Source organism: Natator depressus, chromosome 1, assembly GCF_965152275.1.
Source record: "Natator depressus isolate rNatDep1 chromosome 1, rNatDep2.hap1, whole genome shotgun sequence".
NCBI lineage: Eukaryota > Metazoa > Chordata > Testudines > Cheloniidae > Natator > Natator depressus.
In genome coordinates this window covers 62,109,586-62,134,578 of record NC_134234.1, presented here as the reverse complement: position 1 = coordinate 62,134,578, position 24,993 = coordinate 62,109,586, and the positions used below count along the sequence as shown (strand labels likewise).

General features: G+C 38.5%; 1 protein-coding gene and 1 long non-coding RNA gene across 5 annotated transcripts in view; one reads left to right on the top strand and one right to left on the bottom strand.

Moving 5' to 3' along the window:
- The window catches only part of LOC141992395 (uncharacterized), a 37,662-nt gene extending 19,821 nt beyond the window's left edge, over positions 1-17,841 (bottom strand). For 2 of the 4 annotated variants that reach the window (XR_012640587.1, XR_012640590.1), the window contains exons 1-2: positions 17,639-17,841; positions 17,354-17,423 (exon numbers count right to left, since the gene is read on the bottom strand). This is a non-coding gene — a long non-coding RNA (uncharacterized LOC141992395). Of the gene's footprint in view, positions 1-10,351; positions 11,034-17,353; positions 17,424-17,638 lie in introns of those variants that run through there. The other 2 variants (XR_012640591.1, XR_012640589.1) reach the window with 2 other exon arrangements.
- Positions 1-24,993, top strand: part of DGKH (diacylglycerol kinase eta) — a 264,840-nt gene that overhangs the window by 184,236 nt on the left and 55,611 nt on the right. Inside the window, exons 9-18 of the mRNA XM_074961404.1 lie at positions 661-786; positions 1,708-1,810; positions 3,639-3,801; positions 8,221-8,329; positions 8,607-8,746; positions 10,902-10,989; positions 13,714-13,799; positions 15,543-15,642; positions 17,612-17,888; positions 19,492-19,620. Of these exons, the coding sequence (XP_074817505.1) occupies positions 661-786; positions 1,708-1,810; positions 3,639-3,801; positions 8,221-8,329; positions 8,607-8,746; positions 10,902-10,989; positions 13,714-13,799; positions 15,543-15,642; positions 17,612-17,888; positions 19,492-19,620 (1,321 nt within the window). The remainder of the gene's footprint in view (positions 1-660; positions 787-1,707; positions 1,811-3,638; positions 3,802-8,220; positions 8,330-8,606; positions 8,747-10,901; positions 10,990-13,713; positions 13,800-15,542; positions 15,643-17,611; positions 17,889-19,491; positions 19,621-24,993) is intronic.

Here is a 24,993-nt window from a genome sequence, read left to right as displayed (position 1 = left end):
TTTTAATTGGCAAGTATAGAATGTTGTGACCCATTAAAGTTAATGGTAGTTAGCTGTATTGCTATAGATACTATATTAAAAGCCTAATTCAGGGGCTCTTCAGGAGACGCATTTACCATCAATGGGCTCTAGAAGGAAGAATTCCATGTTACAGAATTCTGGGGGAAGTATGGACGGATCCTCTGAGCTTTGAGAATTGCTGTGAGAAGCCCCTCTCTTTCCTACCTCAAACCTGAGCAAAGAAGTTGTGTTTGTGTTAGTCTTGTTGATATGCTGTTTTCTCGGCCTGCTTTGTCTACTTGTAACTGACACCAGTTCTCCAGAAGATCTGTTTGGAATTCATTGACGTACAGATTGTAGTTCTATTGATACATGTAACTGTTAAAATTAAAAGTAGAAAATGTAACAACAGTTTTTTTGTGAGTTGTGTCAAAGTAGATGAGTTAAATTTACAGCCACTGGCATATAATTCTTATCTAGAAGATTAGTGCTAGAATTGCCAAAAATATGCATGCATACAGAAATTTACATACCTAGATATTGGTGCAAAGAGTAAATTAGAAGAAAGTTTCAGGAGGATGCTGAATTACTGATCTTTGTGTAGTTTTAATGGCAAGTTTCCGTGCAATGGTATTTAACTTTCTAACAACTTCCTCACAGATAGCTATGCCCCACCAATGGTTAGAGGGTAATTTGCCTGTTAGTGCCAAATGTGCAGTCTGCGACAAGACCTGTGGCAGCGTTTTACGCCTCCAAGATTGGAAGTGCCTTTGGTGTAAAGCTATGGTAGGTACCATATGGCTTGTAAAAATGTCTTGGATTCTGCCAGGATGGTTATTTACCCATTATTCTCATTTTTCATTATTTAACCTTTTGGAAGGGAAGGGGACCGATCAGTTCATAGTGAGTGACCTGGACAGATGTGTAACATTCATAATCTAGAATGTCTCTCCCACTTGTCTGTTGTTTTTAATAGGTTCACAAATACAGGTTTTTCTTTAATAGTCCTTGCTACGTATCATGTATCCTTTGCATTTCTCCTAACTCCCTGAGGCCATGGTCTAAAGCTCACTGAAATCAAAGGGAGATTTTTTGCTTTTACTTCAGTGGGCTTTGGATCAGGCCCTTAGTACTTCATCCTATACTAGAGGCCCGTTGTGTTTCAAGCAGGTCATCTGCTTGAATAGTTGGTGACATACTCTGTGCCCCTTATAATTATATGTATGTATCATTTTGGCTTCCTAGTCTCTTCTAATAAATATAAAACTAATTGTCTTTAATCTATCCTGAAATATATAATTGCTGAGACTTTGTTTCCCTTGTTCCTATCTTCTGTAGTATTCTTCATGTGGTATAGATTTAAATTCTCCATCTTTCTATCACTGTCTTCTCATCAATATATAATTGCATTTCTTCCCTTGATGCCTTTATCTCTTGTTAGTTTCTCTCCTGCAATTCGGTGCTTTTCCTAAAAGTGGGAAATCTGCAGAATTTTTAAGTATAGTAGTGCAGTCAGAATATTTTGTTTAGAAATAGATAACTAAATCTAGGTTTAATGTTTGTATATGTTTGAATATACTGCAATATAGTCTGTTGTATATTACCCCATCTCTGAATAATATCTAGCTACTGTATCTATTGCAATTTTACCATAAAATGAGATTATATGTTGGGAAGCAATTATTCATTTAACTTATTTTTCCTCAGGTTCACACTGCCTGTAAAGATCTGTATCCTCATAAATGTCCGCTTGGACAATGTAAGGTATCCATCATACCTCCAACAGCACTCAACAGCATAGATTCTGATGGTATGTAGTATAACGGGGCCATTAGTAGGAATTCTGCAGTTATGGTTTCACTGAGATTTCTACCTGAAGCAGGGCTAAAATCCCTCTTTTTCACAGATAAATTTAGTCTCCAAATTTAGCACAATAACTCTTCAGATGGTAATTGAATTTTCCATGTAATTATTTTTTAGAAAAGTCCATACTAGCTTGCAGAGGAAATATTATTAAATGCTCCCCTTTAAAATTTTTCAGTTTTCATGTTTCTCTGGGATCCACCAGCTAAACAACCAGAGTCCTTGAAAACTTCACACACATGCATTCTGACATGGGCCACTTTCAAAAAATACAAAGAATGATTTTTTTAACTCAAAATTAAAGAGTTTGTGTTACACAGATTAGCTTACTGAACTCCTCAGATGCACTCTTCTGATGTTTTTGAGGATAAAAAAATATAGTTTCCATTTTCTATCAAAATTTTATTTTAATCAGAAACATGAACAGATCACCATTAAAGATAGTGAAAATTGAAAGGTGCGCATTGGTTGTTCGGGACAGAGATGAGCTTGACTGTAGGTGCGGGAAAGAAGGTGAAGTTGAGGTTGGGAAGATGAATTGTTGAGTGGAGTGTTGAGAAACAACTGTTTTATTATATTTGTTTTTATACTTTGTGTTGGTGGCATATGCAACCCAACTACTTTACCTCTAAGTTAGGCACTTTTTTTTGTATGGGATTGATATAAATGACTGAATACTGGAGATGTTCACTGACTCTGTGAACTTACTGTCTAATGTCTTTGGCTGAAGCAGTGAAATGGCTGCTATTTATTATTCATGCTAAGAAGATTGCTTTCATTATAAGTGCAATTAGATTGCTTACCATTAAAAAAATATTGTTTTAAATTATGCATTAACAGAAAGTGGAATTATATTAAACTTCTTACACTTTCAAAGTCCATTTTTTTAATTCATTAGAACTGATAAGATTTTTAGCTTTCAGATTTCTTTTTAGACAATTAAAAAGAGATAATTGCTTTATTCTTGCCTGAAATAAGAGTCAAAACCTGGTCACATATGGCCTGATTCAAAGTGGTGCTGAGTATCCATAACTCCCATTGGGCCCTCAGTGAATGTGATTTTCATGACAACACTGTCCATTAGCGCTGTTTACTAAAGTCCTGATCCAAAGCCCATTGAAATCAATTGAAAGTCTTGCAAAGACTTCAGTAAGCTTTGGATTAGACCATAAGGGTGTGTTGTTCTGTCCTTCCATTATAATTCAGCTGTATGAATTCAGTCTGAAATAAAAGTTTTCATGCAAAGTCTCAGCTGGGAGTAATTTAACAATATAACATTTTGTGGAAATGTATGGGGGTTCTTAGATTTGGTGGGAATGGGAACTTTTGTAGATTGGAGGACTCAATTGACACTACTGCACTCTGGTGCAACTTAATAGAAGCTTTTAAAAAAATCAGAAAAAATTATGTTTTATATCTGGAAAATGTATTTGATGCTATGGTGATGTGTGCTGGAAAAAATTGCAACATTCCATCAACCCACCTTTTTGCTGTGGAAAATAAAGCTATTTTCTTTTGTGTTTTGCTAAATTTAGACAAAAAATTCAGGTAAAAATCCAGGAGACAAAAAGCAAAGTAGTAAATTTGAAGTAGGTTTAATATAACAGTGCTCTTCTCCTTGAGGCTAATACTCAATTCCGTTTTTGCATTATGCATCGTATGATAGCATCCCTTTTGTCCTTTCATCCATTTTCCTCCTCTTTCTCGTGATTTCTCTTGAATGTGTTCATATATAAAGATCTTATTTATTTCATTCTTTCTAACTTTGTTCACAGGATTCTGGAAAGCCACATGCCCGCCATCCTGTGCCAGTCCTCTTTTAGTTTTTGTTAACTCAAAGAGTGGAGACAATCAGGGAGTAAAGTTTCTTCGTCGATTCAAACAGTCGCTAAATCCAGCTCAGGTGTTTGATTTAATGAATGGAGGACCTCATTTAGGGTAATGAACTTTGCAATCTTGAGCAAGCCTTTTCAAAGGGAATTGAGTACAAAGTGACTCAGTTGTTCCCTAATTATAGTATTTTTCTACAAATCTCTGATATTTGCTTTCCTATTAACATTTGTAATGGATAAAAGTAAAATTTAAAACACCAGTCACTTATAACGTCATTATCAGTTCTGTGGGTGTGTAGGATTTTTTATATTTAATAAAGATTCACTTGAAATTAAAAATTTATTCATATTTTTCATGGACTGTTGGCTAGCTCCAGGCTGTGGTCTCTATGGCTGTGTCTACACAGCCTGCAGCAGTGACAGACTGGGGCTTGTGGAGCTTGTGCTAGCGGTCTAAAAATAGCTGTGTAGACAGCGCTTTGAAGTTGTGACTGGGGCTGCAGCTCAGGCTCTGAAGCCCAGGGAGGGGGCTGATCTGCCACAGGCTGTGTAGACATACCTACTAAGGCCCTGATTTAGGAAAGCAGTTAAGCACTGCTGAAGTGCTTTCCTGAATCAGGGCATTATACACAGCTGAAAGAAATTTGTTGGTTTTTGTGTGTATTTTCAACATACAGTTCAGCCATGATTGGCAGCTCATTGTGAATATCTATATACAGAAATATGTATGTGTAACTATTTCTGTAATGTCTTAAAATAGCTTTAGAATAATATTCTAAAAAAGCTTTAGGGCGGGTCTGTACTACCGGTAAAGCTGATCTAACTTACGTTACACAGGGGTGTGAAAAAGCCCCCGCAAGAGCAACACAAGTTTCGCACTGTCCACACCAGTGCTATGTCAGCAAGAGATGCTCTCTCGCGACATAGCTTCTGCTTCTCACCGCAGTGGAGTAATTATGCTGACAGGAGAACGCCCTCCCATTGGCATAGCGCGCCTTCACCAGGCATGCTACCGCAGTGCTGCTGCATCAGTGCAGCTGCCCCGATGTAGCGCTGTAGTGTAGACTTGCCCTTAGAATTTTGGAGACAAATGGCACTTGGAAAATACTATAGGAAATCATGTGGTTGGTTAAGTACAATAGCTTTTCACCACTGGAGACCTAAATTCAGGTTACAGTTTAGGTCACAAATGCAAATGAGTTATTCTGTGAGCTTTACACAGAATTTGTCATGTCTTTGTTTGAGATAAAGCCAGGACTGAAATAGCAGAGGTAATGCAAGACAAGGTTTAAGTAAATTGGTAGAGATATAGGAGGGAAACTTGCCCAATCTTTGCCATATTTCAAGCTACTTCAATGCTTTCATAAAATACTAAATTTATATACAAATGTTTGTGACCTAAACCAATTCCATTCAAATATTGCTTTGTGATTAAATGGCCTAGTCATGTCAGGTAACACCAAGTGGAATATATTGATTTTACATTTTTAAAGATGCAGAATTGGGAGCGCTGAGAGCCATTGAATGAAACTGTAAACGCTGTATATAATAGAAACCACTACAAGACAGGGGTGCTACTTCACCCCCTCACCCCTAGTTCTAGGACTTACGTGCAGAACTATTTTTCTAAGATAAAAATTTAAACCCTCCCCCCCCCCATAAAAAATGGATGTATCTATATTCTCTATATCTGTAACTCACTTTCCAGCATAACCCTAATTTAGATCCAGACTTAAACATCCTTTCCACCTAATATTTCACAGCGGTCTCTTGCCAGAGGAAAAAGAGAGGAAGCTTCAATTGAATTGGACAAGCCATTTTTGAGAGATGAAAATTTGAAAAATGAATCTTAAGTTTTTTAAAAGTCTGAGGTTTTTGTAAAGTTGTATCTCAAAAGCACCTTGGTTTAAATACTTGACACAGAACTAAAGTTGGGAGGTGATTCACTATGGCAGTGGTTCCCAAACAGGGGTCTGTAGCACCTGGTCTATCAGGTGATGCTGATAACTTCTTGTTTTCAGCTATTTGAAAGGCAAAATCTGATTCTCTGTACAGTGTGCTCTCTGGAGGATTATTTCTGTTCCTGGCATGGCAAATATCATTTTGGCATCAGCTTTGTGATTCCAAACACTGTTTGAGAAGAGTAATATTGTCTTGTTTTGAATATACATCTGCCTATTATACAAGATTCATTATTTTCATTAGAAATGTCAAACACTTCATAGACTATCAGGGTTGGAAGGGACCTCAGGAGGTTATCTAGTCCAACCCGCTGCTCAAAGCAGGACCAATCCCCAATTTTTTCCCCAGATCCCTAAATGACCCCCTCAAGGATTGAACTCACAACCCTGGGTTTAGCAGGCCAGTGCTCAAACCAGTGAGCTATCGCTCCCCCCATGTACACTGGCCAAACCGGACGGTCTCTGTGAAAAGAATAAATGGACACAAATCTGACATCAGGAAGCTTGAATTAATGTGCAAACTAGATACCATTAACTTGGGTTTGAATAGAGACTGGGAGTGGCTGGGTCATTACACAGATTGAATCTATTTCCCCATGTTAAGTATCCTCACAGCTTCCTGTCAACTGTCTAAATGGGCCATCTTGATTATCACTACAAAAGTTTTTTTCTCCTGCTGATAATAGCTCATCTTAATTAATTAGCCTCTTACTCCACCTTTTCATGTTCTCTGTATGTGTGTGTGTGTATTTTATTTATATATATTTATATTTATATTTATTTATATATATATATATGTGTATGTGTGTATATATATATATATATATATATATATATATATATATATATATATATATATATATATATCTGTATATATATATATATATCTGTATGTGTGTGTGTGTATTTTATTTATATATATTTATATTTATATTTATTTATATATATATATATATTGATATTGACAAAGCTCTGTCCTTGCCTCTGTGGGTCCCGCATTTCCTGGCGGATTTCACTAGCCTCAGAGGCTCACTGTGACCCTCCACGTAACCCTTCCGTCTCTGGAGACAAGGGTCACAGTCTTCATTGAGCCATTTTCATCATAAGCCAGCGAGGGAGGTGAGGAGAAGTTATCCTTCCTTGCACAGTCTCTGCTGTCTCCCAGTCTCAGTGATTAATCAGAAGGCAGTGGGGGGGGGAGAAGAGGGGGAAGAGCCCGGGCCCACCCTCTACTCCAGGCTCCAGCCCAGGGACCCTAATAGTATCCGCTATGGTAGCTGATCTTTTAGAAACATGACATGAAAAATTCCCTGGGCTACTTCCCCCACAGCAGCCCTCACTTCCTCAAGCTCCACTTCACCCTTACCTCAGGGCCTCCTCCTTTGTGCTTGATATGGTGTGTACTACTCAGCCTCTCCAACAGCACAACTTCCTCCCACAGCTACTGACATGCACACGCACCTGACTGACTGGGAGGCTTTTAACTGGTTTCAGCCAGCCCCTGATCGGCTTCAGGTGTCCCAATCAACCTAGCCTTCTCCCTGCCTTCTGGAAAGTTCTTAATTAGCCCCAGGTGTCTTAATTGACCTCGAGCAGCTGCCATTTCACTTATCCTGGTACCAGGGATTTGTTTAACCTGGAGCTAATATATCTATCTCCCACTACTTTTCAAAAATCTGACATTCACATTATATGCTTCTTTTAGAAATAATGCTAAGATGATACATGTTCTGGAAAATAAAATGCACAAAAATACCCAGCCCTATTTTTATCGTTTAAAGAATCAGTATTTTTTTAGTATTTCTCCCCTTATTTTCTCTTAGTTTTCCCATTCCTGCTCTCTCTCCTCTTTGATCTCTGTTTCTTCATGTCTCCTTCTCCTTTCCTCTTAGTCTCACCTCTCCATTTGTTCTCTGTCTCCTCTGTCCTCCTTTTCTTTATCCCCTACGGAGAGTATTGTATTGTATATCTTGGCAGAATTTGGAGAACTGAAGGAACTGGAGGCAGGTAAAGTCTATGAGTAGAAACAAGATATTGTTTGAAGATCCAGTATGAAATATATTCGCTCTGTTTGCCTTATATACCCATGAGCACCATGTCATGTATAGTGATTGATTTTCCTTTGGTTTAGAAAAGTCACAAGTTGGCAAGGGACATCCACATTCTGGACCACACCCTGCAGTCATTACTTAACCTTTACTGGTGCAAAACTCCCATTGACTGCCATGGTGCCTCAAACATCTGACTTTGATTGGCATTCTCAGAGCATGGACTCTATGGTTTGCCCAGTATTCTGACAATCCTCATATTTTTAAAAAACCTGAAAACTGTGCATGATATCTTAAAGGGAAAAATTTCATTAAAATTCTGCATGTTATTTCCCAGAAAATGTGGTAGAGTATATTATAACAGACAACATGTAAGTTACATATGGTGTAGTAGTTGGATTTATCTACATCCCTATTATCATAAAAGCAAAAGCAGGCACCTATGTACCCCACAAGCATTTTCACTGAATATTCATTAATGGGCATGAATTCTAACCAGTTGCATTTTCCCTTCAGTTTACGGTTATTTCAGAAGTTTGACAATTTCCGGATTCTTGTATGTGGTGGAGATGGAAGCGTTGGTTGGGTTTTGTCAGAAATTGATAAACTCAGCTTGCACAAACAGGCAAGTGTATGTACTTACTTTTTTTTTCTCCCTTTTCCCACAGATAGATAGGTAGGTAGGTAGAGAGAGGGCCAAATCCTGTAGTCCTTACTTAATCAACACTCCCACTGAAGTTGCTGGGAAATTTGAACTGAATATAGACCATGGGATTTGACCTACAGGTTTGAATTAGTAATCAGCTATATAATTAACATTTGCATCTTGAAACATTTGTGTTAGTTCATGCTTCCAGTTCTTTTAGTTGCAATAAAAGATTTGTTCTTCTGCTGTATTTCAGTGTCAGCTGGGAGTGCTTCCCCTTGGTACTGGAAATGATCTTGCCCGTGTCCTTGGTTGGGGAGGGTCATGTGATGATGACACACAACTTCCTCAGATTTTGGAAAAGTTAGAACGAGCCAGCACTAAAATGCTGGACAGGTAAAAATATAAGTATGTATGTGTATTTGTGACAAATTTCAGAAATATTTGCCTGGGTTTCTAATGGCCTAAAACTCTTTCTCAGCGGTTTAATTGTTGTTTGTTTAAACAGCTTAAAAGGTAGCACATTAACAAAACCCATCACCAGTTGAGTTCATTTTCTTAGTTTTGTTAAGACTTTCTTGGTCCAAAAGCAACTGTTCTCCCTCTTCCTTGTTTTGCATGAGAGCTGCATGCCAGCTGTGTTCGTTCATGTAGCAAAGGAAGATCTTTGAGTTTTTACAAAACAAATTGGCTGTGCTGACAATCCAAGGAAGACATCATACCCTATTGTTTGTTGGTGTGTATATGTGTTTTGTACATGTGTGTGTATGTATGTGGATATTATAAAATAATTACATACTACCCCCATTCCCATGTCTCACACAAAATCAGGAGTCCTTTTTAATGTGAACTCCTCATCTGATCACTTAATCATTTTACAACATAAAAAAGTTCTTGTTGTTGATCCTTAGTAATAACTTTAATGTAGACATTCAGAAACGTGCCTAGAAGACTATTAATAAATCACTTTTTTCTGTTTTAATTAAAAAAAACTTGGTCACTTCTCCCCATAAATTCCATAGACTGTTTCCGAGGTCATTTTTTGGCAATTACTTGCTTTCTTTTGCATATATTGAGGCATTTTAGTTTTAGCAGTTTCATACTGTCAGTGCTATGCAATACTGTGCTATGCCAGAAAGAAGTTGATATTAATGAAGATTCGTTGTCCTAGAACTGTTCTAGATTGAGGTGTCAGTAGAGGAGATTTTGGAATAAATTGATAAACTAAACAATAACAAGTTACCCGGAGCAGATGGTATTCACCCAAGAGTTCTGAAGGAACTCAAGTGTGAAAATGCAGAACTACTAACTATTGTACGTAACCTATCACTTAAATCAGCCTCTATACTAAATGACTGGTGGATAGTTAATGTGACGCTAATTTTTTTAAAAACAGCTTCAGAGGTGATCCTTGCAGTTACAGACCAGTACGCCTAACTTCAGTACCAGGCAAATTGGTTGAAACCACAGCAAAGCATAGAATTATTAGACACAGATAAACATGATATGTTGGGGAAGAGTCATTATGGCTTTTATAAAAAGAAATCATGCCTCACCAGTCTGTTAGAATTCTTTGAGGGGAGTCAACAAACATTTGGACAAGGGTGATCCAGTGGATATAGTGAACTCAGACTTTCAGAGAGCCTTGGACAAGGTCCCTCACCAAAGGCTCTTAAGCAAAGTAAGGAGTCATGGGATAAGAGGGACAGTCCTCTCAAGGATCAGTAACTGGTTAAAAAATAGAAAACAAAGGGAAAGAATAAATGGTCAGTTTTCACACAGAGATAGGTAAATAGCAGTGTTCCCAAAGGATTTGCACTGGCAACAGAGCTGCTCAACATATTGCTAAATGATCTGGGAAAAGGGGTAAACAGTGAAGTTGCAAAGTTTGCAGACTATACAAAATTACTCTAAAATACTGGGTTAGGCGGACCATTGGTCTGACGCACCATGGCCATTCTTATGTTCTTATCTCAAAGTGTTTTAGAAAGGAAGGTAAGTATCGTTAGTCCTCTTTTACAGATGGGGTTACTGAGGCACAGAGAGGTGTGAAGTGACTTTCCCAAGGTTACACAGTAGGTCAGTAGCAGAATTTGGGAATACTAGCCAGGTTTCCTGACTTCCAATCCAGAGTCGTATCCAGTGCACCACGCTACCTGCTATAAGTATCTGATGCATAATGAAAGTTGATGGGAAGTTTTTATACAGGAAGTAATTTGGATATCATAGGTAATACATGTTAAATAATTAAACAGTGAATTGTTGTGAGATGACAACAAATTCTCATAGCTCAGTGCCTTGACTTCAAGACATGCTGATAATTCACAACTCCCACTAACTTTCTAATAAGAGTTTTTGTTGTTCAGCATGCTCAGGGTGAAATCCTTTTTGAGGCTGAAAACTCCAGGAAAGACCCCTTATGTGTGATTATTTAGTAATTGGTCACTGAATTTTCTTTCTGTTGACAAGTGGAAGTGTTTGTTTTGTGGATGTTCTTAGAAGACTCTGATAATTTGGAAAACTTCAAAGCTGCTGCTTCTGTTTCCTTCAGATGGAGTATAATGTCATATGAACTGAAATTACCATCAAAGCCTTCTATTCTTCAAGTTACTCCAGAAGAGGAATCTGAGGAATGTCAGGTGAAGCTTTATTTTGCATACACTTAGCTATTTGAGTGACAACACTGAAAAGATAACGAAAACAGTTCTGAGAAGTGGTACAGGAAATAAAAAGTCTCTTCAATTGCTCTTTAAGTCAGATCTAGTTCATGTCATAAGTATATAATATAATAAGGTTTCCATTTCTTGGTTAAAATATTTCATATGATTTTTCCAAAAAAGAGTGGATGGTCCTCATCAGAGGGATTAGAAATAACTCATACCAACAGTGCAATAATTTTCTTGTAAAAGCAAACATTTACTAGTATATCTTGAATTTGGGAAAAATTAAATGAGACTTTTTTGGGAAGGAATCTGCTTTCTTGCCAAGAATAAAGGCATTTTGGACCTGATGAAAGTGCCTTACAGGACTTCATGTTCTCCTCTCCCCTTTTTGTCCATTCAGAAGTCTCCAAATAATTGCTGGACTGGTGGAATATCCTAATACAGCTTTCAAACTAGCTGCCTACCTCACTGCTATTGTAGCATCGATCTGGGGGTGGAATGAAGTGTTGTGATTAAATTCATGTGGTATAAAAATGTAGTTATGTCTGGAAATGGTAAAATGTCACCCTCCTGCAAGATTCCATGCAGCTATCAATCTTAACTTGAGAATGCTTGAGAAACAGAAATTAATTAGTAGGTTGCTGATTAATTTAACCATTCAAACATTACCAAATCTCTTTGGATAGTCAGGAGTTGTTAAACTCTGGAAGCTCATTAGATAACTGAGATTCAGAGAGGCTGGGGTCCCAACAGCTGAATTTCTACTGTCCTTTTGCAGTGGCGCTGGAACACTTTTTACAGTGAGGGTGCTGAAAGCCAGTGATCCCCCAACTTTTTACCTCTTCTCCCTACCCCACAGAGTTGGGGCCAGGAGCAGGGTTGTGGCTCTGGGAGGGGGGCACACAGACAGGGGTAAGGGGGCCAAGGCTGGGACCACAGCTGGGGATGGGAGCAGAGCCCCAGGTGCAAGGCTGGTGGCAGCCAGGGGACCCCGGGTGCGGGGCTGATGGCAGCTGGGGGCCAGGAGCGGAGCACCTGTATTTCCCGTACCTGTGGTCCTTTGCCACACAACTCTGTCACTAGTGGATAGATGTCAGTAATGCACTGCAGAGTTTAGGTATTCTTCTAACATTTTGTAGAACAGGCAGTGATTTCAAATACATCTTCATCTTCTATAGTTAAGAAAAAGAAAATGTATGGAATGTTCCAGTTATATCTTCCTATGAAATTGTTAAATTTAGTTCCAATTAAAGCTAAAGAAACTAATTGTAGAATACTTGTAATCTTAGTATTTAGAGACTAGGTACCATAGGCCATTTTGCTAACTGTAAGTATTCTGAATATAAAGGATCGTTTTCTTTTGGGCACCTTGAACTCCCCCGCATATTAATATTTTCTGTATGGTTTAGTTTGGGTTAAACTGAATTTTAAGTATTTGAAACAGTAGAGACTAATAGACCAATCTTACATTATGTGTTGTACCAAATTGCAGCATTGATTTAAAATGGTAGATATTCACACATACACACACTCTCATTGTCATCATAACCATTTCATTTGGGCCACATTGGGAGCTCAGACATCAGTGTTTGTTCTCCCATGCTACATTTTATTTATTTTCTCTTTAAAATTAAAGATGTTTCATATCAGAGCTCTGGAGCTAAGGTGGGTGGATAAAGGAAAAGAAGAAATTATATTTCTACTTATTCCAGTCATGAATGGAAACCCAAGTAACTAATGTTTAAATCTCAAGAGCGCACAGTCATTTTGAAGCAGAACTTAGATTTTAAACTAAGAGCTAGATCCATACCTGATATGGACTGCCCACCATTAGGGACAGCGTGGAGCTGCACCACCCTAGAGAGAGTGTCAGGAGGCAGAATGGCTCACTGGTGCACAGAGAAAAATCATATGCTATTAAGGTGTAACTTGCTTCTCCTACATGCAGGGTGAGGTCTATGGACATGGTTCTGGTCCATGATGCCTCCCTACACCCTCCCTGAGCATAGGGGGTGCAGTTCTGTGTGATCCTTATGCAGACTGTGCAAGCGGGGGGCATGGGAGGTCTCTGTGCTCTTCCCTGAATGCATCTACATGAAGGCCAAGCAGAACTTGGTGACAAATGGTTTATTGTCACAAATGGTTTATTCACTAAGGGCTAGGCTTTGATAGTATTATACCAGTTTAGAAGCCCATACTCCACTGCTCACCCTATTCACTTCAGTGGGACAACTTGTGGAATGAGGTACTGTTCAGTACTAATAAGGATTTCAGAAGCTGGCCCTAAAACTGTGATTTATTCCCAACCCATTGATTTAGTTGCAGGGTAACTTTTTTCTGGAAAAAAGATTCTGACTATTATAGATCTGAAATCTGTTCAGACCATCATCTAGAAAAATAGGATGATATTGTTGGCTATGGAGGGTGATAACTTAAAGGAAACCTTTAATTGGATTTTTAGCACAGAAATAACTATCATTAATTTTTTATCCAGAAAAGAGAGAACTCTAATTCAACATCTCACAGTCACTGTGATTTTGAATATTAAATTGCAGTTAAGGGGAAGCATCTGACCTTTCTGCACTAAGTGTAGATCTAATATTTTGGAAGTAATCCCACTTATCTGGGAATATAATTACCACTTTGTGTTAAATGCTAACACGGGTGGAATATGAAGACTCATTTTTGCTGCATTTTCAGATATCTGCTTATGAGGATTCAGTTGCTGCTCATCTCACAAAAATCCTCAATTCTGATCAACACTCAGTTGTCATATCATCTGCCAAGTGAGTTGATGATTTTGATGTATAGTGTGTGGGATAAATTCCTGTGTACCATCTACATATATGAACATTATAACCTTTCCAGTAAGCTCAAATTCCTTCTGACTCTTGATCAGCTAGTTTGACCTAACAGTATCCTGATTTACATGTTATAAAGTACAGTTGGTTTCTTTTTATAATTATGTTGTATTGTATAATTATATTGTATGTGTTAATGTAATTTAAACAAATCAATCACACAAAAATCTTAAAGATCATGTAATGCAAAAATCACTTAGTTAATTAAGACATTAGTATACTGAGTTAAAATGTAAGCCATATTGTTACTTCTGCATATAAGAGATCTGGTTTACTTAAAGCGGTTTTTTTGTTGTTCATATCCTTTCTTTTAGAAGCACACACATAACCATTGTAGAAGTAGGAGTCTGCAGCTATATGTAATAATTAAATATGAGCTCAAGCCACAAAATTTTGATACCAAATTTGAACACCTCTATATATGAGGGCACATCTCTCTGGAAATCGTGAATCCCATATGAAATCCTAGTGTTCCATTTGACCTTGCTGAGAAAAAGAACATCAGAACAGCCATACTGGGTCAGACCAAAGGTCCATTTAGCCCAGTGTCCTGTCCTCTGAAAGTGGCCAATACCAGGTGCCCCACAGGGAATGAACAGAACAGGTAATCATCAAGTGATCCATCCCCTGTTGCCCACCCTCAGCTTCTGGCAAACAGAACCACGGACAGCTCAGTGTGGGCAGGGACCAGGGGAGCAACAAAGGAGCTCCTGGCTGGCTGCGGGGACTGAGTAAGGACTGAGCCCGGGGAGGGCCACAGGAAGATAGTGTCTCCAGAAAGGAAGCTCTGGGGATATGACCCCATACCAGGGCCAGGATTACTTAATGACTGAGCCCAGGGAGGGCTAGAGAGACGCCAGCCAAGGGGTGGTGAGACAGGCCCCTTGTAGACTGTATACCTCAGAAGGGGTCCGTTCTGATACACATACACAGTGTGTATGACTCAGCGGAGGGCTGAGTCACTGGAAAACCACCTGGGAACCACTGAGAGGGGTCACCAGAACTGAAAGACTGCAGACACACCATACGAGAAGGGGGCACTCGAGAGGTGAGTGCTGGCCCAGTACAGACCCCTGTACCCACGTAGAGTATCACTGAAGTCTGCATGAGTGCAAGGGTCTGCCCATGTGGAATGATTTGCAGATTGGCCTAAGTCCATAGAGGGAGCACAAGTTGCTATCAACTCTGCTGGTATGGTTGATGATACTGATAATGAAAGGTATGCAAACAAGGCAATAAATAAAAATGACCATGTTAATGTCATGTCAGTTAGAAATAGAAGGGAAAACGGAAGGAAGGAGTAGGGAACCAATGTGTACCAAAAGGCACTGGAGACTTAAAAAGAAAAATATAAAATCTACTTTTAAAAATGATTTGATGGTGTCCCCTTTACAACCAGAATGGTTTACAGTAGTATACACTGTGGAGTAATGGTTATAATTGTATTGGTTCATCCACTTCCACCTGTGAAGTGTGTGATTTTAAAACTTTCACTATAACTTTTTCTTAATGTTCTTATGCAAAAAAAGCATGGGAGTTCTCTTTGAGTTTGGTGGAATTGTAGTAAGAAAACCAAAAATAAGTTAATTAAAAATACATCCAATAATCAATATTAATAGATACATCCAGTTCATTTATTTCTATTTTACTTCCTTTTTTTATCCAAAGGATATTATGTGAAACTGTAAAGGACTTTGTATCCAAAATAGGGAAGACCTATGAAAAAACAATGGAAAATGCAGAGGAAGCTGATACCATGGCCATTAAAGTAAGAACTTTTCATAATATGTTGTTTTTTTCCAGCTACTATTAGATTTTTAAAATTTAATGAAAATTAAAGTAATTCAGGGGACTGGGTATTGTAATTCAAAAGTAGTTTAGGAGACCTGACCCTATTCTCAATGAGGTCAGTGGCTATAAGTTGTTTTTCTTTCCATTAAAAGGACCAACTTTACATTAGAAAACAATCTATTAAATTTACTAAAGATGACCTTTTTTCTTTCCCATTCCACAAAATAAAAACAAGACTCATAGACTTTAAGGTCAGAAGGACCGACATGATCATCTAGTCTGACCTCCTGCACATTGCAGGCCACAGAACTCCACACACCCTCTTCTGTAATACACCCCTAACCTCTGGCTGAGTTACTGAAGTTCTCAAATCCTGATTTAAAGATTCCAAGTTACAGAGAATCCACCATTTGCACTATTTTAAACGTGCAGGTCACCGGTGCCCCATGCTGCAGGTTCTCTGCCAATCTGACCCGGGAGAAAATTCCTTCCTGACCCCAAATATAGCAATCAGTTAGACCCTGAGCATGTGGGCAAGACCAACCAGCCAGACACCTGGGAAAGAATTATCTGTGCTAACTCAGAGCCCTCCCCATCTAGTGTCCCATCACCAATCATTAGAGATATTTGCTGTTACCGGTATGATGGGACTGCAGCTACATGCCATTGTAGGCAGTCCCATCATACCATCCCCTCCATAAACTTATCAAGCTCAGTCTTGAAGCCAGTTAGGTTTTTTGCCCCCACCGCTGACCTTGAAATGCTGTTCTAGAACTTCACTCCTCTGATGGTTAGAAACCTTTGTCTAATTTCAAGTCTAAACTTCCTGATGGCCAGTTTGTATCCATTTGTTCTTGTGTCCACATTGGTGCGTAACTTAAATAACTCTCCTCTCTCCCTGGTATTTATCCTTCTGATGCATTTATAAACAGCAATCATATCTCCCCTCAGCCTTGTTTTGGTTAGGCTAAATAATGGACACTTGATGTTATTGAAAAGCTTATCAATTGAAAAAAATATTTATTTACTTTTCAGTTAATAGAGAGCATGTATCCTAGGCCAGGGGTTCTCAAACTTCATTGCACCGCAACCTCCTTCTGACAACGAAAATTACTACATGACCCCAGGAGTGGGGACTGAAGCCTGAGCCCACCAGAGCCTTGCTGCCCCGTGGAGGTTGGGGGGAGGGGCAAACCCAAGCCCCCAGTGTCCTGGGCAGGGAGGTCGAAGCTCAAGGGCTTCAGCCCCAGGCAGGAGGCCTGTAACATGAGCTTTGGCTTTGGCCCTGGGCGGTAGGGCTCGGGCTTCGGCCCCGGGCCTCAGCAAATCTAAGACAGCTTTGGCAACCCCATTAAAATGGGGTAGTGACCCACTTTGGGGTCCCTACCTACCATTTGAGAACTGCTGTCCTAGGCATATATTGGGAAAGTGTGTAAAATGCATGGCTACAACCACAGTCATTTGCAGAAATATACTGCTGTTGGAATTGACTTCTCTCTAAAAGGGATACAATTAATTGCAATAAAACAATGGGATTGTGAAGAGAAAATAACCAGCTGGAGGAGGGGAGACAATAGTACATATAGTGGGCCAGGCTGAAATCACAGACCTGTGATTTAGAGTGGGTAAGGAAATTAAGAATCTGGTTTGCGAGAGAGAAATTACATAGCAGAAAAAAGAATACTTACTCTGCTGACTAAGTTGCTGTACAATGATGCCTTTGTATTTCAGTCTCTGATATTATTTCTTCACTGTATGCTTAAACAAAACAGAAAACTATTATTAAAATAGTGTTTAATGAAGAATACAACAAATATCCTGCACAAGAGAAATCATTATCCCAGCTTACACTTTTAGGTCCCCACACTACAATCTGGTAGTTAACTTTTGAATTGACACTCAAGTGATTTTTTTTTTCTTTTTGTTTGTATGTGTAACTTTGTTAGTGTTCAGAATTAAATGAGAAGTTAGACCTATTGCTCCAGGCTCTTCACACCGAAGCCCAGGCTACTCCCATCCTACCACGGATCACTCCCCCCATTGTAGAGGAAGAAGTTGAGGAGTTTTCAAGTGAAGAATCCTTGTCTGAAAGCAAGGAACAGTTAACAGACAGCATTGCAAAGTCTTCCACTCAGAAAATCTTCAAACCAAGAGAACAGTTAATGCTGCGGGCAAACAGTTTAAAGAAGGCAGTGAGGCAAATCATTGAACAAGCAGAAAAAGGTGAACATCAGCAAGGGTTTACTTGTTAACCATAGAGTGTCATTGTTTCTGTTGCATAAAGTTCCATTGTTAATATTTGATTCCCATATTCTTACATAAATTCAGTAGATGGTTGTTATAAGCTATCTGGCAAGACATGCCATGTGTTAGAATACTCCTATCCTATATATATAGAGAGAGAGAGAGGAGAGGAGTATTCTGTCTGTCTGTCTGTATCTTTATACCATATTCATTCCTGTGCTATCTGATGGACAAGATGGAGTCCTTAACATGACATTTGTTTGCTGCCAAAGGGAGTAGCTAGTGGAAATGTACTCAACAATGTAAGAAATCTCTACCAAGTACCACTTTCTTTGCTCCTTTTGTCATGTTGGTCTGAATTCCTGAGAGGAGTACAAGCACATATGCTTTGGGTTTTGTTTTTTAAATTTGCAGAAATAAATGGCATTCCTATTTTTATTCTTAATCTTGCACTAAAACTACTTTCTAAATTTATAGTTACTGAATTCATTTTCTTATAGAAAAGTCTTATGGTGTAACTTAGCTTACAGGAATATTTTTCTTTAAAAATGAAGAAATTGGATGCCAAAATTGGGTGAAAGTAGCAATAAGATTGCATAGTTGATCACCAGAAGTCAGGGACCCACTTCTCCAGGTGCTACATGTGTACAGCTTCCATAGGTGTCAGAGGGATTAGCTTGCATGCAGCGGCTGGGAAATCAGGCTTCTTAGTGCTAAGTTTTGCTTTCAACAGTAGTGTTAATTTACCTGTGTACACATAGGTACATATATTTTCTGTTCCTATTTTTCTGATTAAATGTGTAGCTTCATATGTTGTATATCAGCAAATGTTTACTTCAAAATGGACAGGATGTGACAATGTCTGAGTGTTCTCTTCAGGTTCCTCATAGCATAGGTAGGCTACGTTATATAACTATAATTCAGAGTTTCATTTATTCAAAAGTAAAAGAGAAAACTTCTGTTTACAAAATTAGTGAGTTTTACAAAAATGTACTTGTAGCAATGCACCTGCTTTGCACTGAGTCTCACAATTACTGTGGGTATTTGTGAATGCAGGTGGCCAGTTATACATAACTAGCCTTAAGCATGCTCAGACACTATACCTGATTGCATGCACAAATTAAGCGCACAGTTGTGTGCATGTAATTTTGAAAATTAGACCCAAAATATATTCTCAGAAAATACAGTGATATTAGAAAATTTGACCCAACTATATAGTGTATAACTGGGCTAAATGGGATTTCTGATGTAATATGTTTTGTTTACTTTTGTAACTCTTCTCCTTCAGAAAGAAAAGTACTGAAAATTATCAGCAGAAAGCTTTGCCAAACCATCATAGAGTTCCATTTTTAAAGTATTATTATCGATATGGTGGTGAATCACCTCTCAGTTTATTTTTTCATTATCACTGGCAGAGGATTGATAAGCTGCTCTTGAACTGATTAGGCAGAACGGTCCTTTTCTTAATATCTGTATGTCCTAAATTAGTGCTACAGAAGTAGGATGTTAATTTTCTACAGAAGCTTTACATATGTGTACTTTCTCTGAAGAAAGTTTAACTATTTTTCCTCCTGCTATTCAGTTGTGGATGAACAGAATGCTCACACTGAAGAACAAGTGAACCAATCCCCTATAGAATATAGTAAGGAATTGGATGAATCCAAAGAAGAAGAAAAAGAGGAAGATACAAAGGAATATGAATCTCCGACAAGTAAGTAAATCCAGAGTAAAATTCTTTAAAACTCTATAGCGTATTACTTCTATTATGAAACCAAAGTAGTGACTTCATAGTTAAACTGGTTAGACAGTTTCCATTATTAGCCTGATTCTGATGCACATATACGCCCTCCACTTTTTGGGAAAAAAAAGTCGTCTTTGTGAATAAACTGTCCTATATATCTCTCGATAGCAGCAATCTTGAACTTCACCTGGCTTCACTTGTAGTGGCTCTTGAAACCGGTATGAAGCCTGAAAGTGGGGCTCGGTGCTGTAAGCTTTGATTGTTGTTTTTGCAAAGCTTATAACTTCTTTGAGGTATCGTACGGTTCTGTTCTGTTGTTTTGACATCTTCTTGAGAAACAGCAGAGTGAAACCTTCCTGCACCTGATATAAGTTGAAAAGATCAGTGCAGGTTTATATGAGACAATTTAAGATCTGTTAGAATTCGTGTTCTCAACAGGACAGATTTTAGTTTCAGATGGAAACTGCGGATAGTTTTTAATCCATAGGTGGGAGGCGGGTGAGTTTAATGTGATGTTGGAACCTTAATTGTTAATATCCTGAATTTCTGGCTTTTTTTTTTTAAACTATAGCATTCTGTTAATGCTAGTTAATGGATGCAACATTCACAACCCTAACTTTTATTTTTTTCTATGTGGGTATCTTTCCAAACCTTTGTTTCTCTGTGTGGTATTTGGGCAGATGACATGCTAAGAATCCAGAATGTGCCCTTTGGAGTCTGGGCCATATTCATCTACTTTGATATCCTTACTAGGACATCATAACTATATAACAGAAACCTGATTTTATGTGCTAGATCTGTATTGTTGTTATATATTTTAAAGAGGGAACAAAATGTTACTGAAATTGGCACAACCGGCAATAAATAAGTGTGCACTTACCAGAGAGGCTAGGGTTTTGAAAGACTGAATGGGCATGGAAACGAACTTGTTCCGTGTAGGTGGTTCCTTTTAAAGCAGGATTAGAGCACAAAGAAGGGCTAATGTGGGAAGCTTCTGTTCCTGCTGCCTATGCTGAGCCCTTTTGAGAGGATTTCAGACTCTAAGGCTGGAAATTTTTATGACCATTACGTTTAAAGTTTAATTATAGTTGTCAAGGCTGAATCCAAACTCTGTCACTTTGAGTGTAGGAAGTGGGGCCCTCAAGGATTTTAAAAATTAATACTTGCCACTCCAGGCTTGTATTAAACTCCCATGGTTACAGCTTGTCTCTGACCTTGGCTTGGCTGCCACTACCCATGTGCAAAAAAAACCCCTTTGAACTGAGGAGGGAGCACTTGGGAATTCCTTCCTGTGGGGTACCCTCAAGCTATTTCACACACCGCTCCCCGGGGAAGAGCTGAGAAAGAAAACAAAGGAAATTAGCTGTAGCTACCGGCTAATCAAACCACATGCACAAACCTCTTAGGACACCAAAAATCCAGTCTGTTCTTAAAAAAGGTAAATTTTATTAAAAACAAAAAGGAAAAAATTACGTCTGGAACTTAGGCTTTTGCTAGATTTTAAAAGAGCAATTCCAAAAATCAAGCACCCAAAATAGCTTTCTTGGGGGTTCAGCTTAAAGGTTACTTACAAGCAAACAAAAGCATCTGTGGTTAGCACAGAGGAGTCCACAAGCCAATAATAAATAAAAGAAATAACCCTAATCGCGTCTAGCTAAACATTCTGATCTACTTACACATTTGGAGTTCAGATAAGTAGTTCTAGGCATGATCTGATGATTTATGATCATTCTTGGCTTAAGCTACTTATAGCATGGCTGTTCTGACCCTCCAGCCCAGAGAACAACAGACAAAGGGAAAGTTTATTTCCCAATTTTAAAAAGTTTTACCTTCCCATTGGCTCTTTTGGTCAGGTGCCCACTTTTTTTTTTTTTTTTTTTTTTTTTTAAACCTGGGGGACTTTTTAACCCTTTACAGGTAAAGCAAGTAAAGAACAGCTACCAAGAGGGATTTTACATCTAACTGGCTGGCTGGGTGTCCATCAAAGGGAGCTATCGCCCCCCTTTATTTATCACAATAATAAAGAATGAAACTTAGAATTTTATTTTACTTATATTGTTAATTAATTGTTGGTGATTAGGAATTACCTTTAGAATGGGGATGTACCATGTGCTGGGGCTCCCCATTGCCATACTTGAACAGAAATGGGCTGAGTTGAATTATTTGGAGGTGGACAAGCCAAAGAGTCTGTTATGTTAGGAAAAAATATTTTTCGAAGAAGTGTCTGCTTCATATACAGAAACTTGTGCTGAATTTGTTCTTCCACAGATTCTGCTCTTAAAATAATGGAGGGTTGCATATCAGAACCACAGTATTTAAAAATAAATATGTAGACCTTTATTTAAAACAGCATGTGCAGAGTTGAGCATCCTTGTTATTATAACATCCTCATTATTGCAAAAAGAGGGAGACGACGCTTAACTTAACTTTGTGGTAGTTTGCATTTGCTGATTTCATGGCCGATAAACATTTCTGTTAGATAGGAATAGCCAACAATACTGAACTTGTTTGTGCATCAAATAACCATTGCTTCCTAGAGTAATACTAGTGTACTTATTAGGAAGTTGTATCAGTATTCATACATCTAATGTGTGAAGTGGAGTACATGTTAATATTGTCAGTGGGAGATGGGTGTTTCAGGAGAAACCATGAAACATTAATTCAATTACCTGCAATGAAACATCAGTTTTACTCATGAGGACTGTGTTCGTTTTTATCAGAGCATGAACAGCAAAACTTTATTTTTATTGCAGCTTATCCCCATGAGTCTCATCTGTCAAATAAAGAGCAGCTGTTCTGCTGATTTTTTCTTTTAATGCTACTGCCTTGTTCCTGAGTACCGAGAAAACGAGTTGTAAGAATAGCACTGTGAATTTTTGAGGAGCGTTATGCAGAGTGAAAGATAATTGTGTTCTGAGGAGTATTTGTTAATCCTCTGAGATTCTTCCTCAGTTGCTTTATGAAAGTAGTATTTTCTATGAATTAATTACCTTAGTCTAAATAGATGATAATGTTTAATTAGATAAAATTTGAATATCATTTTCCATCTGTATTTCTGTTAGCTCCCTAACACTTAAGAATGGTATTTTGTCATACACACGAGAATCATGTTTTTGTGTTGATATTATGTCCTTCAACATCATCTCCTTATAACGTCTGTAGTTAATTTGTGAATTCTTAGAATTTAAAGCCAGAAGGGACAGTTAGATGACCTAGTCTGACTTCCTGTGTATCACAGGCTATAGATCCTCACTCAGTTACCCCTGTGTTGAGCCCAATAACTTGAATTTGACTCAAGTATATCTTCTGGAAATGTATTTAGGCTTAATTTTTCAGGATCCTGGAGAACCATCACTTAATTGGTAGTTTGGTCTAATGGTTAATCACCCCTCACTGTTAAAAAATTGTGCTTTATTTCTAATCTGAATTTGTCTGGCTTTAACCTCCAGCAGTTGGTTCTTGTTATAACTTTCTCTACTAGATTTGATACCCTTTACATTCTCCATGTGAAGGTACTTACACTCCATAATAAAGTTACTACTCAGTCTTTGTTTGATGAGCTAAATAGATTGAGTTCTTTGCATCTCTCACAGTAAGGCATTTTCTCCAGCCCTCAAATAATTTTTGTGACTCTTTTCTGCACTCTCTTCAGTTTGTCAGCATAATAATTCACCCATATGAAATGCAGGACATTTTCACATTGTTCTGTTTGTAATGTGCAAGATTATATTAACTGTTGACTTTTTATAGTATATTTTCTGTGAACTTTTTGAAACCATGATAGTGCAAATGGTGAAAGAAAATGTTCAGGTCAGCTGATTTCCATGGGTTTTTTTCTTTTCTGTGTACGTGGAGGTCAGCATGGTTCAGGCCATCAGAAGTTGAAGTAGTTTGGACACGTACAGTAAACTGCGGAGGAGATGACCAAGAGCTATCAGGAGTGTGATCATCTTCTGTCTATGCAGGCACACAGAAGTGCTATGCCAAATGCCAATAGGTGTTACAAAATAGCTCTTACCAAGATCACTAGTGACCTATTCTTGGCCATGGCTAAGCGCCTCTTTTCCATCCTTTCATCTTTGATCTATCCACTGTCTTTAACACTGATAGTTTGATGGACTACTCAGCTCCTCTACATAGTGTGATGTCTTATTGATCCATTCTCCTCCATTCTATTAGCAGTTACTTCTGCTGATCACTTCTATGAGTTTGTGGTCTTTGTGAAGGGTCAGCTCTGGACTGGTTTCCCTTACCAAGCCTTTTGACATCAAGAGACAGGGAACCTCAAAAGGCTTTCTCTCCCCTGTTGAGTTCAGTTTGGTGTTGGACGAGGAAGGTCAGTACTTCTCTGATTTCCCAGAAACTCAATACCTGGAAGCTCTCTTGCCCCCACATCCTAGTTACTTGATGCCACTGTTGGCAGCCACTATCAATGGCTAACTTAGGGATTTTAATACAATAATTTTAATCACTGTCAATGATTAACTTAGGGATTTTCTACACAGGAAGTTGTACCAGTATACAGTAAGTACTGTATGAATTTAAACTGCTACAGTTATACTGGTATAACTCTCCAAGAGGAAACTTTTATTCTGTAAAACTGTGCCTTTTTTCTCGTTTATCTTTATGTTGTTTTAGAAGCAGTTTAAGCTAAAATGGGAAGAGCCACTCTTATTTTGGAATAAGAGTGTCTTCGTGGGGAGTTGCAGTGGTTTAACTGTATCTGTACAATTATACCAGTATAACTTCATGTGCTGAGAGGCCTTTAGAGAGAAGGATGCTGACCATCCTCAGTTATGCAGAGGTTTTCCCTGTCCTCAAGAAATGGAGTGAGATTCCATGCTGCACATCTAAGGAGCCTAGCGGGATGTGGGAGGCTAAGGTGTCTTTAAGCCTTCTTTGCGCTTTTCCAAATCTTGGCTGCTCCTGGGGTCAGAGCAGCCATGAGGACCATTTACAGCCCTGGGAGTTATTTCTAAACACGGGATAGAACATCACCAGTGTATTGATGATACGCAGCTGAATATCATCTATTGCACATAGACCTACCAGATCTGTCTTGGCTTGGCGAACTACTTGACAATAGTCAGTTCCAGCTGGATGCACTGGAATTATAGTAGTTTTCTGTCCTCAACCCTGGGAAGATTGAAATCTTGCTGGGGTGGAGGGTCATCAGTATGTGACACCTTCCTCTTCTCTACTATTCCCATTTAGCGGGGTCTTGTTTGGAGGTTTTAAAACAGGTAGTCTTTTTTGATCATGCCCTAAGAGATTGTATGTAGTAGAAAGCCAAGCAGGAGGGAACTGAGGAAGGTTCTAGCTGAAATTCTACAGTCACGTAAT